General features: G+C 36.0%; 3 protein-coding genes across 4 annotated transcripts; 2 read left to right on the forward strand and 1 right to left on the reverse strand.

Annotated features, from left to right (window-relative positions):
- The first annotated feature begins 762 nt into the window (after positions 1 to 762).
- On the forward strand, positions 763 to 3,781 carry LOC143470299 (sepiapterin reductase-like). The gene has a single exon (XM_076968343.1). It carries the CDS (start codon positions 1,595 to 1,597, stop codon positions 2,381 to 2,383), a length of 789 nt encoding a protein of 262 aa, XP_076824458.1. The 5' UTR covers positions 763 to 1,594; the 3' UTR covers positions 2,384 to 3,781.
- A 199-nt stretch (positions 3,782 to 3,980) lies between these two features.
- Positions 3,981 to 14,348, forward strand: LOC143470300 (mitochondrial inner membrane protease subunit 2-like). 2 transcript variants are annotated; one of them, XM_076968345.1, is made up of 6 exons: positions 3,981 to 4,224; positions 4,492 to 4,630; positions 4,744 to 4,850; positions 11,721 to 11,889; positions 13,005 to 13,130; positions 14,159 to 14,348. In XM_076968345.1, exons 1-6 carry the CDS (start codon positions 4,124 to 4,126, stop codon positions 14,180 to 14,182), a joined length of 666 nt encoding a protein of 221 aa, XP_076824460.1. In that variant the 5' UTR covers positions 3,981 to 4,123; the 3' UTR covers positions 14,183 to 14,348. The 2 variants fall into 2 exon arrangements, with proteins under 2 accessions (XP_076824460.1, XP_076824459.1); XM_076968344.1 differs by having other exon boundaries at positions 13,005 to 14,348.
- On the reverse strand, positions 5,659 to 10,215 carry LOC143470298 (uncharacterized). Its single transcript, XM_076968342.1, has 8 exons — positions 8,721 to 10,215; positions 8,473 to 8,644; positions 7,851 to 7,974; positions 7,293 to 7,644; positions 7,053 to 7,221; positions 6,720 to 6,825; positions 6,516 to 6,639; positions 5,659 to 6,344 (listed from the first exon to the last, which is right to left on the reverse strand). The coding sequence occupies exons 1-8, from the start codon at positions 9,907 to 9,909 to the stop codon at positions 6,109 to 6,111; spliced, it is 2,472 nt and encodes an 823-aa protein (XP_076824457.1). The 5' UTR covers positions 9,910 to 10,215; the 3' UTR covers positions 5,659 to 6,108.
- Positions 14,349 to 15,176: the final 828 nt, after the last annotated feature.

The following is a 15,176-nucleotide window of genomic DNA, read 5'->3' on the forward strand; positions in this document are numbered from 1 at the left end:
AATTGGACAATGCACAAACAGTGGTTAGTTCTTTGTGCACCTGTGATGGTGTGAAAGTGAATGCAGTTATGACTGATCTTGGTTTTGCAGATAACGTAGAAAATTTTGTCGAAAAGTGCACGAAAAATTATGATGCCAAAAAATTTCTGTCAGCCATTATGTTTCACAATACAGCAGCTCTTGGTGACGTTAGTTTGAAAATGGCAGAGTATGCAAACCGAAATACAATATCCCAGTACATGATCATGGACCTGAATGTTTCAAATGTTATGTTTTATATCACAGAGTTTCTCAAATTCTTTTCTAAAGCTGAAATGCTTCACGATATATGCAACCTCACTTACACTTAAACCACTCCCATCTTGTGCTCTGTACTGCACTGGAACAGCTGCAAGAAATATGATGTTTAAAACGTTAGCTGCTAAGTGCCATGATGTTAAGGTGTTAAACTGGTCCCCAGGTCCAATAGTAACCGACACGTTTAACGAGTTGTTGAAATCCTGGCATCAGGACTTGGCCCAAACCTTTATAATTAAACGAAATCAGATAAAAAGCTGTGTTAAATGTAGCGATTCTGCCGAGAAATTTCTCAACTTGATTATGACAAATGGTTTTACTTCAGGAGAGCTTACTAATTATTATGTTAGGAAAAACTTCCATGTTTATTTGAAAATCAGAAGTGTTTGCAAATCAGATATACCAATAACTATCATCCATAAGGAATTCGAGTATTATTAAGTCACAACTCTTCATTCAGGCCTCTTTATGGCAATGTATAATTTGCATGTTATCGCAATAATACTGTTGATAATTTTGCACTAATGGTGTTAACTGGAAAAGGTTAAATAGCTTTCGGTTACCATGCTCAAAGTCATTCTATGGTGTTTATCCAGTGTCCAGCTGGGCTTATGTGCAAATATAGGCTCTTTCTTTCTGTGTATATTTGAAGACCACTGGCATGATGGTGTATGCAAATGCATATGTTTTCCATCGGAAATCATTGAAGACGTAAAGTAATTATTTTATTTTTACCCTTAGAGCAGGATTCATCAAACTTTAATTCGCCTCACTGTGCCACTGCTGCAGATGAGGTTATTGTGAACAACGTGGGTATCTGGCCTGCGGTCAGTTGTCATGCTTATAGCTGGCCCTTTGCAAAAAAAGTTTGTTGACGCCTTTAGAGGAACCAGGTTTTTAACTTGAGTGTGTTGTCAAGGTGTGAAGTGTACTACCGGCAAGTGTAAGTTTCTTCATGCTTTAGTGTTGGTGGCACAATGATTTTACTTTTTTTGTGAGTGGGTCACATATTGCATTTATTAAAACTTCTTGACTAGTGATTTACAATTGAAACTAGGTATGCAAAGTTTTGGTGCCAAACATTTGCAAAAAAATCAGGAAAGTTTACATCAGCAATACCATATTTGAATACCAGAATTTTGTTTGACATGCTTACTTTGTAAACATTGTGCAGTGTAATTCTATGTCAATGAAATTGTCAAATATCTAACAATGCTTACTACAGTATAATTCCATTTTTATAATTTCATTCCAAAGACTTAGATAAGGTGCTGAGTAAACCTAGGTATTTGCAGCAATGTCCTCAAATCCTTTTTCGAAAACCTCCTTTGTCATTATTACTGGAGCAACAAGAGGTTATGGTCTCGAACTTGCCAAGGTGATTGCTCCTGTGCTATGTAGAGATTCTGTTTTAGTATTAACTGGAAGAAATCAAGAAAAATTAGACAGTGCACAGAAATTGGTTAATTCTTTGCGTTCCAGTGATGATGTAATAGTAAATACAGTTAAAACTGATCTTGGTGTAGCAGATGATGTTGAGAAATTTATTGGGAAGTGCACAGAAAATGTTGATGTGAAGTCATTCCAGTCTGCTGTGATCATTCACAATGCAGGAAGTCTTGGCGATGTCACTTTAAGAATGGATGAATATTCCAGTCAAACTGCTATATCTCAGCACATGGACCTAAATGTTTCAAATGTTATGTTTTACACCGCCGAATTTCTCAGGTTGTTTCATATGAGTCCAGTAAAATGCTTTGTGGTGAACATTTCTACTCTCTGCGCTGTTGAACCCTTTCCATCATGCGCCCTTTACTGCACTGGAAAGGCTGCAAGGGATATGATGTTTAAAGTGTTAGCTGCTGAGCGCCCTGATGTACGAGTGGTAAGCTGGGCCCCCGGGCCAATGCCAACAGAAATGATGGAAAAAATGACAAACAGCTGTGATAGTAATAAGGGAGAAGCCTTTCGAAAAATGAAATCTGAGAAGACGTACGTTGAGTGTGTTGATTCTGCAAAGAAGTTCTTAAAGTTGTTGGTGGAAAATAGTTTTACATCGGGAAAGCACATTGATTATTACGATTAGATACATACTAACCAGGATTTTACTTTTAAATATGTCATTTTCATTAACTGACTTAGTACCGATAGCATAGCTATGATCATTGTACTGTCATAAAATCATCATCATGATACAGTTTTATATGGAAGTGATTGTAAATTCCCATATCGCTAAACGTCAGCCACAGTTTGATTTACTTTCTGATTATCTTTTTTGTACTTTTAAGACTTTGACAACCGACAGTGAACATAATTTGTATTAGCGCAATACTAAGTATTAATTCTATTTTGTATTGTTAGTTGTTTGCTATGCTATGCTATGCAATTTTTTGCTTAAGTATCTTCTTGATTTTGATGTACCTTTTACTGGTGGTAACAATTGTGGTAACTACTAAGAATAACCGCACTCACCTTTCGTTTGTATCTTGTGGTGTAAATTAATCATTGAATATGTGCAGGTTATAAGCTTTAATACTTTGCTGAAATGCTAGTTCAGACTTCTTTTGCAACCGTAATACCATTTAATCACCAATAAGTTGAAAGTAGGGAATATATATGTGTAATAAGGTGCTTAGTTTTTTTATTGTAGACAGCTGTGCAATGTAATTATTTTATTAATTTTAAATTTGCAAGTCGAAACCTTCATTGTGGTAATGTGGTTTTATCATAGTTTCTAAACAATCTGGCTAATTTTTTCCAGTATAACACACTTAAGATTTTTCATTGTTGATTTGTAAGTGTATGAAGATTCAAACCTCTTTGCTTGTCTGTGGTGAATGGAAGGATGAATGTAATAAATCTGACACCGGAATCAAAACGTTGCTTACTAAAACACACCAAAGTCAAACACTGTCAACTTCAGTCATTTTTGGCCAATGTTACTGCAGTGCTACAAGGCATTAAACCATCTTATCTGCTGGATTCTTTCTCTTGCACTCCATCAAAGGTACAGGAGATAATTTCATTGATATTACCGGATGATGGTCTTAGGAGTTCTATGGCGATATTGGCCTTCGAAAATGGAGAAATCTTTTTTGCTAACCTAGCGATGTGTGTACTGAATGTGAAATCATCTTTGGGAGAGTTGAGAAGTGCTATGCTTAATGACACTTACCTTTCAGTGAAAATTGCATTGATAGATGTAAGTAACACGCTAACCTGTCCGGTTTTATTTAATCAGTCTGAAAGAGAGACTCAAATGGAAATTATGCAGACTTTTTCTTCGACCCTAAAAATGCTTCAAAATTTGCAAAGCAACTTGCTACCATCTGAGAGTATGTCCGCCGATGTGGCAAACAGCAAACTAAAAAATGAAGACGTTGATACTCAGCAGATGGTCCCTGTACTCTCGTGCCACCTGCCACTTGATTGTAATCTGTGCACTGTTTATGGAATGTTGTTGAATTATCCCGTCATTTATTGGCATAATCGTAGTAGTGACAACAACTGTTTAAATATGACTGAACTACATATTGTTAAAATATCATTAAAATCTAACATGATGCAGAGCTGTGGTAATAAGAATGATAAGGTATGCAATGATGTTAATTTTAAAGAGATATATTCGTTTTCTTATCCACAATCTACTAAACAATTGCTTCAAAACTTAGTGGAAAACTGGATTAACAGAATGAAAGAAAAGTTGTTAAATTGTATGAAAGCTGGTTCCTTTAGGATTGTGGAAACTGTTGTCATTGTTCCAGTTGTAATTTTTTAACATTTTGGTCACTTTTCAAAAAGTGCGGAGTCATCTAAGGATAGGAAAATGATGCTTTGCAGACAATGTACAAGAAGACTGATCTTTGGCCATTCAAGAAAAATAGAAAATTTCAAACCAAACCTGATCATATCCAGGTCTTTCAGATCGTAAGTTTCTTTTATTCATATTTGTATTTTGCCAAGTATGGCGTGATGCACTTAACTAGCCCCCTATGCTATTAACTGGTCATGTAAACTAACTATCCAAATCAGTCATATCTCTTTCTTCAATACAGTAGAACCACTGTATGGTCCCGCTGACCATAGTGAAGTGGTCATATTAGCGGGTTGGTCTTGTACCATCATTTGCTTTACATGTGTGTCAACATTTGACCTTGGTAAAACTAGAAGATGGGCACTTTTTTCTTTAATCAGATCTTTATATACTGAAGAAATTTTTAACTGGAAGACGTCGTGTGATGTTGCATTTTATAGCGTTTTCTTTTTCTGTGGGTTTTACTACGTAGACAACAAGTTCTTGTCTGTTACGGCGGTCAGTGGACGGTCCATGCAGGTGATTGTGATTGACTTACAATTTACCTTTTAATATCTTAATATTCTAGTAAGTTTTTCATAGTAAGCAAAGTTTGGTTGATTCTTTTACCACTCGATATGTTTTATTTGAAGCCTACTATAAATCCTGACGATTTACCGCAAAAGGATTGGGTGTTTTTGGATAGAAGGCCTCAGTGGAATCACAAATCTGTTCAAAGGGGAGATATTGTTACTTTTAAGTGAGTACAATTACTTCGTTGTACATTGCTACACATAAAGAAATTTCATAGTTTTCTAGTTAGTCTATTGTCAATTTTTGTGTGGAGCAATTTATGTGAGAACCTTAAAGTTTGTCACGTTTTTCATTATGACCTTTTTAACTTTGAGTAAGTCTTTAAATTTACACCTTTTCAGTCTCCCACACTTGGATTTGTATGAATTTAAATTTTTATCATTTCAATTGGTCTCATCTCATCCTTTATTTATCTTGGCTTGGGTTAAAATTATCAAAATTTAATTTATTTTTCAGCTTGATTTACTGATTTAATTTCAAATTTTAATTCATAATGGTGTTGCTAGCCCCAGTTATGTCTGTTACCCAAACTCCAGACTTTTTGAATCTGTGCTTCTGATAATTCACTGAAACCTTTTAACGGCAATGAGTCTACGTTTTACGTACAAAGTATGAACAAGTTATGCAAAATAGTTGTTACTGATCAGTTGCAGCCAGCTACAATCTCTGATAGACTGCACAACTTCTTCCCATTGCTAGACCAGTGATTCTTAGTGTATGTGTCACAACCCAATTTTGGGTCGTTTGTTGATTTTGGTGGATCCCTGGCACATGTGATGAGATTAATTATTAATTATTATAGGTTTACATTTATGATAGTTCATAAGCAACAATATAGCAACTCAAATTGCAATGTTCATATGACAATCTTTAACATATCTAAATTAATTTCTGTTAGTATTCTTGTGATCTTATGATAGATGATGCCAATGTCATGTTCATGAGTCATTCACCGTGAAACAAGGCTACGTAACAATGATTCTTGCAAATTGTATAACAAACGGTTAATGAAACGTTTGGTTAATGAAACAACACTCCAAACATAAAAGTTATCGTTACATTACATGAAACAACAAAAGTTCCGGTAGGTCCAAAACACACATATCATTTTGTTCATTTAGGACAAAGGGATAGAATTAACAGCATTGCAACAGTGTAAGCCATAAACAACCAACCTTTTTACATAGTGATAGTTTGTTTAACAGCAAGCAAGGTAATATTTTACATATTATACAATTTTTGGTTGGATTAAACCTTAGAAAATTGCTTGCACATAACAAAATATTACAAACTGTTGTTTGATACATCATATAGTAAGGTAGAGCACCCAGACTTATGGTTCTTAAAATTTTAGGGTGCTCCAAGAAAGTTAAAAAAAACACTGACTTAGACAGGGTAAGGAAATGGGAGAGCAAAAAGGAAAATTACATGAAAGCCGTACTGGAAGATGTGTCAAGCAGTTTATCTCTAGGTTTTCGTTTGTTATTGATTATTCCATCTTGTATTAAAGGTTGAAAAATATCATTGAATGGGGTTTCTTCTTTTATCACGCGGTTGTCGTCAAGGCCCACATAACCTGTATCTTTCCAAATTTGTGGTTTTTGGCAATGTCGTCCAAAGAAAAGTGCGAAAACGACACATCCGGCTAGCACTGATAAGCCTGCACAAATTTACACAAGGACAATAAATTGTGGCATTGGAGAATTTGGAAATGCAATAAATATCGTAAGTAAGCGGCAAGCTCATGCAGCATTACAAAAATTCATTGCACCCTCCCCAGTCGCTTTTTTGCCGGTTCAGACAATTATTCAACACATTTCAGTGAACTTACAGACTAATATGCTGATTATTATTGCTGTGTTGTTAACAGTAGCAGGTAAACGATTCTTTGTTACAAATTCCTTGCAAGAGTGCCCTCTTTGAAATGGTGAGCGACAATCCATTTTCAAGCAGCACTGAAACAAAGCCAGTCAGAAGTAGTTCATTTCAGAACAATGATTAACCTAAGACTGTCTTTAATGTAAATTTCTGATACCTTGTAAATTGTAGATGGCACCAGATGTGTAATGTTAAATTGTTGCGTCTCAAATTCCCAAGCCTGAATAACGCTAAATTGCGGTAGATCGTCAAGATAAAGTAATCTGGCCGAAAAATTACAACAAAGTGTCATTAAAATAATCTCTGCAAAGCTTGCTTCGAGCCTCACTCAAGCATTGATATTGTTGCAAGTTTTGTCCATCACTGCAGAGTGAGTGCACTGTGAGTGAATGCAAGTTCAACTTAAGCAAAGCTTAAGAAAAAAACACTTATGTTTACTGTCATGTCATAATATATCATGTCTTATAGCACCCACAGCCAGCCGTAATACCTATCATTATGTGCCAGGCTTATCTGTAATTTGCAGTTGTTGACGTCATGAAATAACTCAATGAAATCTGATGACACAGTCCAAGTAACTAGTGCATTTGTGGGAGCAACATCTTTGATTTGAATATCAGGAACGAAGAGGTCTTTTGGCTTCTGCAAAGTGATTGTTTCTAAAAGAAAAAAGCAAATTTTGGACTCTTCTGTTTCACAGCAGTAAAATACTGTGTGAAGTACAGCTTACCTGTTTCTAAAGGTTTTTGTGGTGACATTGCATGTTTAATAATAGACCTTATTATTGTTGACAATATTGTGGTTGACATGTTTGCTGGGTTTGTTGATTTGCTTTTCATGGTCAATGGTAATGCTGAAGTTGATAAATCTGTATTAATTAGAGACACAGATGTTGTTGAATTCACAGCACTTGTTGCTAGCTCTGTTGCTTCAGATGCTACAGCAATTTGAGTTGTTGCAGTGGTTCCAGCGGTAGCTGTACTTGGAAATTTTGCAGATGAACTGAACACTACATCTACTGCCCTGCTATTCATCCCTCTTTGATTTTGTGCGGCACAAATGTATTCTCCAGACTTTGGGTTCTGAATTATCAAGATAAGCTAATTTTAAAGTGGTTCGATTTAACTGTTTTGAAGAATTCAGTTTCATATTATAATTATAGGTATGACTTTGAAATGCATATATTAGCTTATGAGAAGACTTATGACTACTTTATCTATATCACATGGAGACATTTTCAAGATATTTTTCAATTTACACCATTATTGAGTAAAATACTTCAGTTTACTTCTATTGTCAGAGTTCCATATTTATCAAGGCTCATTCCTGGCTGTTTTGCTTCTGTTGAATTATTGATCAAAGTTCCATCTGGTAAAAACCAAATTATTGTTGGCTCTGGGTTTCCAAAAGCTCTGCGAAGAATTCAATAATTGTTTATTTAACTTATTTTCAAAAACATTTTCTTTTGTTTTTATGCTAGATTGAACAGTTTAATTTGCAGTGTACAAGAGTTTAATCAGCTGTACAAGAGCTCGTTTGGTTATCGCAGAGTTTAATTTAATTTTGGCCAATATTTCAGAAATCCTCACAGATTAGTTTCATCAGGGTTAAGAGATAAAACCAACCAAAGGCACTTGGCCCTGTTGTAGTTAACTAATGACGGTTATTGAAACATTGACAGGTGATAAATAATTCTGTTATCACCAGAAGTACATTTGCGGTTGCCTGATATCAACCAAAGTATTTTGCTGGTAAACTTCCTGCAATTTTTCAATGATATTCACAAGCAAGTACAAAACGCCATGTTAGACAGATTACGCAAACATACATGATGTATCTAAGTAAATGATTTTAAACGAACCTCGTATACAAATGTACTCACAAGCAATAACAACAAGTGTAGTAGTCACCTGCACTTCAGTGTAAGAGCTTCATTTTCAGTGATAACTATGTGAAGTGGAAACGTTGGCTGCACGGCAGGTGAGCAAGTTTCCTCGTCAAAATCAGTCAGTGGGTTCCCACGTAGATTTGGTGGGTTAGCACACACTACGTCCTCGCCGGTTTCGATTTTTCCATCTACATCTGAATGAATAACAGAAATAGTAATTTATCACTCTTTAATATCTTTTACTTTTTTGTTCATTTATGTCTCAGTTACCTTTTGCCACATCTGCTGACAATTGCTTCACCCAACTCGTCATGCAATTGCAATTGATAGGGTTTCCTTTAAGAATCAAGTGTCGTAGCGATGGTAGACTTTCCACTATGTCTTGATATACAGTCTCCAGCATTGTATCGAGCAGATCTATTGTAGCTAGCTCTGGACATCTGTCAAAAGCATGACGGGAAATGTAAGCTAGCTTTGGGTTAAAAAACAAGAGGAGAGTTTCCAAAGTGGGGAGATTTGTGAATGCTCCTTCATCTATAATGCTCAGTTGTTTTAGGTCTGTTAGTTCAATAGTATGAAGATTTGGGAGGTTTTGAAATGAACCAGGATGTAATTGTTTTATGTGGTTGCCATTTAAGTTGAGATATCTTAGCTTTGGGAGTTGTAACAACGCTGCTGTGGGAACAACCTCAATTTTGTTATCGGCTAGGTCAATAGTTTCCAGGTTTGTCAGCCCAAAGAAAGCATCGTCCTTAATTTTCACAATTTCCATTTCATCCATCACCAAAATTTGAAGATTTTGTAAACTGTTCAGAGTTCCTGCTGATATGATGTTGTTTTTCCACCTGTTCCCACCAATGCTGAGGATCTCAAGTAACTCAAGCGCAGAGCAGTTTCTGATCCAGGAAAAATCCTCCATCTTGTTAAAATCCAATTTTAAAACCTTCATGTCTGTTTGCTGAGAGCAGACATTTTTTGCAAAGCCACGGATCTCATTGTTTAGCAAGGAAAGTTCGTTTAAGTAAGGAAATGTTGTAAAAATATCGAGCGATACCTCCGATAATTTATTATTATCTGCCACAAGCTTGTGTAAAGTAAGCACAGACTTGTCACTGTCAAAGTTTTCCAACTCATTCTTCGATATGGATAGTTCACTAAGATTCTGAAGCTTGACCACGCGGTCTGTCAGCACTCTTGAGTCGTTGATGAGGTTTCCATCCAGAATTAAAACCTGGGTATCCTCCGGGATTACAGACGGTGGCTCCTTCATCTGTCTCCGGCTGCAATCCTCCATCTTCATCCACCTTGTCAGGTGCCGAGGAAGAGATTCTGGTCTCTCGCTAATCTTACAATCACAGCTTGGGGAGCAGTTGGCTGGCAGCCATGTATCTTGGGACTCGGTCAAGCTGACAACAACAGCGACCAGTGTAAGACAATACACGAACATCACGTCAGCCATTGTGCTAAGTACTGCATTGATAAAAAGCTATAAATTTAACTTTTGAATGTGCTACCCACTAATTAAATTCATTTTTCGTCTTTCTGCTGTTCATGGTTATGTTTGACTTACACATTTTTTTCCAATAAGGTTTTTTTCGATTGCCCTGTCAAATGACCATACGCTAATTTCGTTCTTCGCATTATTATTATTTAAACCATGTTAGCGTTATATTTCATCTTGACTTCTCTGTTGGCTTGATGTGGCGCTCTAATCACATGGACTTTAAAAGACGTTTTCTCGTTTAATTTTAAGGCAGTGGCATTTGCCAGATGGTACTCATGAATTATGCAGATGAATATTCTTGCTTAATTGTGTTTCTATTGACTCCATTCTTACGGCCACGCAGACAAGCTTTCGTCCAGCTCAACTGAATAAATTTTCGACGTTTTTCTTTCAGTTGTCAATCCATATTACAGTACAAGGAGAAATCTCTCTTAGCATCATAAACTTTTGCTGCTATTTTATTCACTGACTCAATCTGAACGTTTTATCAGCCTTGCATAATTATCAACACGTGGTGTTTATCTTTTAGAGGTTAAATCAACACAAAAGCGTAATCGTTTTCATTTACCAAACAGATTCAGGTCGAAAAAACAAATCCCGATTCCACTAAGCTATTGTTTTTTAAATTTATGAAAAGTTTTTTTTGAAATACCTAATCGCATTCTAAGAAAACACCGTCCGTTGCTAATCTGAAATTCATGCCTTTCCACGTCCCGCACTCTGGTCAGTCGTAATTTTGATAATGGTGTCAAATAGGACACTTCATGAATCCAAGGTCGACCTTGTAATTAGGTTTTTTGTTTTTTAAAGCAGGTCGATTGTTGGAAAAGTAAAAGCTCACTAGATTATTCCGATCGATCGCATTTGCCATGAATTTTCCCTTTTCCGGTCTAAGCATATCACCAGCGTCCTAAATGAATTTTCACGATTATCCACCTTAAACACATGCGCTGCCTGACCGACCTTGTGCTATTAAAACCTTTCGCTTTTCGGAGAAAATTGCTATTACAGAGAAAATAGTGAAAGTTTAACAGCATTTTGCTTTTAACGTGACGTCTGCCTATAACGTTAGACTGGTCTACGTCGGAATTAATTGCGTTTCGCTATATCGTAGCAATGTGCCCCGTTGAGCAAAACCTGTCATATGATGCTGTTTCATTGATTGCATTCGATTTATTCTGGAGGCTGCACACGTTTTCTGATTCGACAAAGACTTCAGTTGTTCCAGCGCACTCGCGTCCGTTTTGGTTGGTCGCTTAAGGGTTTTAATTTAATCGTTCACATGTTTTTAGACAAAGATGCTATTATCGACTTTTTGGTCCGTAAATTGCCTGTTTGTCCAGCCGACAAATTGTTTCGTCTTCAGGGAAATTTTACCGAAATCGCCTTTGAAGAGCGGGTATTGCTGCGCCATATGTTGCCATATTGCGTCTGTCGATTTCAAGGCTTTTCTCCAATTTGTCGTTACTCTAGCATCATGCGTACGTGTAGGCCTATATCTTCAGAATGGGAAACGTTTGGTCTGATTAAAGCCGATATATTCCAAATACAGAAATAAAAATCAGAACCGAAAATTTTTGACAATTTCTTAAACTTTTTGTAATACTGTTGCTCAAACTCTCAAAAATATCGGTATCATTGATAGATTACAACTTTTGACCTTGCAGATGAAAAATTTGTTTTGTGAGGTTGGAAACTTATTTCCACTCTTTGTTAATTCATTTTTCATTTTCCACGATATAACCAATCTCGTTCTAATGTCTTAGAACAACAAGAGACCCGAACTCAATTTACGTGAAGCGAGTTGTTGGCTTAGAGGGCGATATCGTTACCACTCTGGGCTACAGAAAGCGGTCGGTTCTGGTTCCCGCCGGTCACTGCTGGTTGGAGGGTGACAATCATTTAGCGAGCGATGATAGTAACAAGTTTGGTCCGGTAAGCATAACAAATACATAACCTTCATATGTTGTGGTCGGGACAATAGGGGTATTTTTTTAACTATAGGTGTTTCGTTTCAATTAAGCATTATAATCAATAAAAATTGCTAACTTCCATTTCCCATAACATGCATAAACATTTCATTTTTTATGTCTATGTCAAAGGACAGTTAAGGAGATTTGGGTTTCGGCCTTTTACCTAATGTTACCCTGGGTCCATTCTTTTTCATGTGATGATTTTCTTAACGGTTGTGGTCGCAGTAGTTACTAGTTAATCTCTAGTAAAATGAAAAACAAGACATAAGTTGGCATTTTGAAGGTTAACTTTAATTTTGATTTTTGAAAAAAGCTTAAAATCTGGGTAGAAAAAATTCTATGTAGTGTAATCTGAAAAAATAATTTGTGTAGAAAATTCAAAAATAAAGTTAACCTTGAGAATGCCAACCTATATCTTGTCTTTTGTTTAACTATAGACTTGGGTTAACACGGTTCAGCCACCATCAACATTTTATTTAATCTCTGTTAGACATAAAATCGATCGATCGACAACCGATTTTTTTCTAATTTTCTTTATTAGTTGTACCTTCAATGATTGACGTAAGTCGGTATTATATGTTTCAAATTGGTGTGGATTTCGGTTGCCTGCTGCTGGATTAATGTTTTACGAAAACCTTTCCTTGCCATCTTTGTAGCTCTTCACCATTTATCCGATGGAAATCGCATCCCTTGTTTTCTTCAGATACGTTGTTTTTACAGCGATTAACTCTTTAAATGGCATCTTATTTTTGTTAATATCAACTGATATCAAATCGATCTTTTCAATAGAGAACTTTCCTTAGACCCAAGTGCAAGTTAGTTAGTTGTTTTTTCAAAAACATGCGAAAATGTGTTTATAATTGCTTGCTTCACATACGTCATGCGCTGGCGATCACTGCAATTTCGAATATAAATCAGGATTCTTAAACTTTTTTTGCCCTACTCCTGTTTTTTTGCCACAATGAACAAATTACGTAAAATTTGTTAGAACTGTGTTTATTGCTTTTTCCTATTCCTAGTTTTTACAGCAATATGACCAATGACAACTAACTTTCTAACCTTTCTCCATCGCTATAGATTCCGATGGGACTGATAACGGCTCGGGCCACTCACGTGATCTATCCCGTCACGCGGTGGCAACATCTTCCACGGAAGTTTCCACACTCGCGTGTGAAAATCAATCCCGGATGTAATGACGATCAGGTGCGACAGCTACCGAACATCGTATCGCCGAACAATTGGTCTCATAGAATTTGACTGAATAAAACCCTTTTCTGTTAATATTTTTGACATTTAATCCTGTCTGGATCATTAGCAAGTGTTACATGAAAAATTTTACGCCTCATAATAATATTTGAGGATATATGTAATGCGTAAAACACACTGGCTGTGTTTTTCAACATCAGCCAATTTTCTTTGAAAATATTTACGCAAGCACGAGCTTCTTGTTTATGCACGTGACTGTGCTTCTGATTTTCGATCCGTTAAACCCAATCAAGACTCTTCAACATTATAAGGATTTAGCTGTTCGGGCACACAAAAGCATTAGCATTGATGAATTTTTTTATCTTTGCGATCGATTTGCTGAGCGAATTTGAAGGCGTCGGTGGATTGAGTTTACAGTTTGAATTTTATTTTGCTTCTTTTTGATGTGGTGTTCGAACAAAACGGTCAACTGGTGTTGATTTTCCTGTAAACGTTTGTAGTGACTCAGTGTGATGAACAACGTCAATTTGTGTTTTTGTCATCCCTATATGTATCTTTTTTGTGGCAGACCGCCATGTAATTGATGGCTGTTATATATTTGGATCCAAAGTATCACTTACGACGTATATTGACATAAAATGTCGTATATTCTAAGACAGTTAAAGAGATCTAGTCAATTTGTGCAAGAAATGATGCAAAATTCAGCAAAGTAACCCCCAGACAATCTGCTTTTTTTAAAGAAAAACAAAACGTTACGCATTTTAGTCCTTGTAAACTCAAATTTTTTCGAGGAAGCGTCTCCCCACATCCCTAAGGTTGGATTACTACATCACTCGATTGACTGCAACAATCTTTACAGTGTCATTGACCATGACCTCTTTTCTGCACAGAAAGTAATCCATTACTGTAAATTCTGAATTAAATTTTATGCCACCTTTCAAAAATTGTCACATATTTCTTTGAAATGAATTTGGTCACCGTATGTTTGTCTTTATTTTCGATAACATCCGTGATCCTTATAACAGGTATGGGATTTGGAACAAGTATGATCGTTTTGCTGCGTTTTACAGCCCGCTATTGTCAGCCGTCTTTTCAACGCGAGTATGTTCTTCCTTCATCCATTGGTCCGTGCAGTATGCATTGTTGTCGGAAAATTAAACAAACCAATTCATGTTTAGTTGTAATTGTTTTATTGAAATAAACTACTGTAATTCATTTTTTTATTTGGATTGTTTCAGTTTTTCTGTGTTTAGTTTGATTTAATAAACTAAAAAATTTTATTTTAAAAGTTTTATATTATGTGTGTCGTCGAAATACCAATGATAAAATCTATTACATCATGGATAATAGGGTTATTCTCCAGCGTAGGTAGTAATCTTCGTCCATTATGCAAGGGCTAATAAGAGATCGACGATGTGAATGTGCCGCTACCGTCCAAATACGCCATATGTTTCAACTTGCAAAATGCAGTACTTGCTTTTTCCAGATTATAGCTTTTACAGCTTATGTTGAAAATCACGTCACGTAATTTTGTTGCTACAGTATCAAGTGCGAAAAATTCGAACTGAAGAAGGTAGTAAGAGCTGAGAAAAATGAAAACGAAAACTTAATTTATGAAAAATGATCACATGTGATGTATGTATCAAGACGCCATGTATAAAAATACTAAAATGAAAGTAATCGGGAAATACACAAAATGAACATAACTAGACTAGTAATAACGAATGAAAAAATTCCAAACATGAAAAGAATTAGGCTACATTATGTCAGTGTTGTAATGACTCGAGTCAAAGTCTAAAATGACTCGGTTACGTTAGGACAATTGTAAAGGCTAAAAAGAATACTTTTTGTAACAAGAACGGATAATTTTCTAAAGCATTACATCTCTTCGTAAAAAGTATCAACCAGACTAATTTGGAGACAGTTATGATCTTATTGCAACGAGCATAATGTGATGTCAAAATAGTTTTTAAGTTAACGGTATTGGCTTGACTTGACGTTAGTCACAACTTAAATTGACTCGAGTCACAACTCAAAATGGCT

This window comes from Clavelina lepadiformis, chromosome 9, assembly GCF_947623445.1.
Source record: "Clavelina lepadiformis chromosome 9, kaClaLepa1.1, whole genome shotgun sequence".
Taxonomy (NCBI): domain Eukaryota; kingdom Metazoa; phylum Chordata; class Ascidiacea; order Aplousobranchia; family Clavelinidae; genus Clavelina; species Clavelina lepadiformis.

Excerpts from the sequence above, each read along its gene's own strand:
- LOC143470299 (XM_076968343.1), top strand. The coding sequence starts at position 1,595 with ATGTCCTCAAATCCTTTTTCGAAAACCTCCTTTGTCATTATTACTGGA.
- LOC143470300 (XM_076968344.1), top strand. The coding sequence starts at position 4,124 with ATGATGCTTTGCAGACAATGTACAAGAAGACTGATCTTTGGCCATTCA. Across the intron at positions 4,225-4,491 it reads ATATCCAGGTCTTTCAGATC|ATCTTTATATACTGAAGAAA; the intron begins GTAAGTTTCTTT and ends TTCTTTAATCAG. Across the intron at positions 4,851-11,720 it reads GGAGATATTGTTACTTTTAA|AACAACAAGAGACCCGAACT; the intron begins GTGAGTACAATT and ends CTAATGTCTTAG.
- LOC143470298 (XM_076968342.1), bottom strand. The coding sequence starts at position 9,909 with ATGGCTGACGTGATGTTCGTGTATTGTCTTACACTGGTCGCTGTTGTT. Across the intron at positions 7,222-7,292 it reads ACAAAAACCTTTAGAAACAG|AAACAATCACTTTGCAGAAG; the intron begins GTAAGCTGTACT and ends TTTTTCTTTTAG. Across the intron at positions 6,826-7,052 it reads AGCCTGGCACATAATGATAG|ATTACTTTATCTTGACGATC; the intron begins GTATTACGGCTG and ends TTTTTCGGCCAG.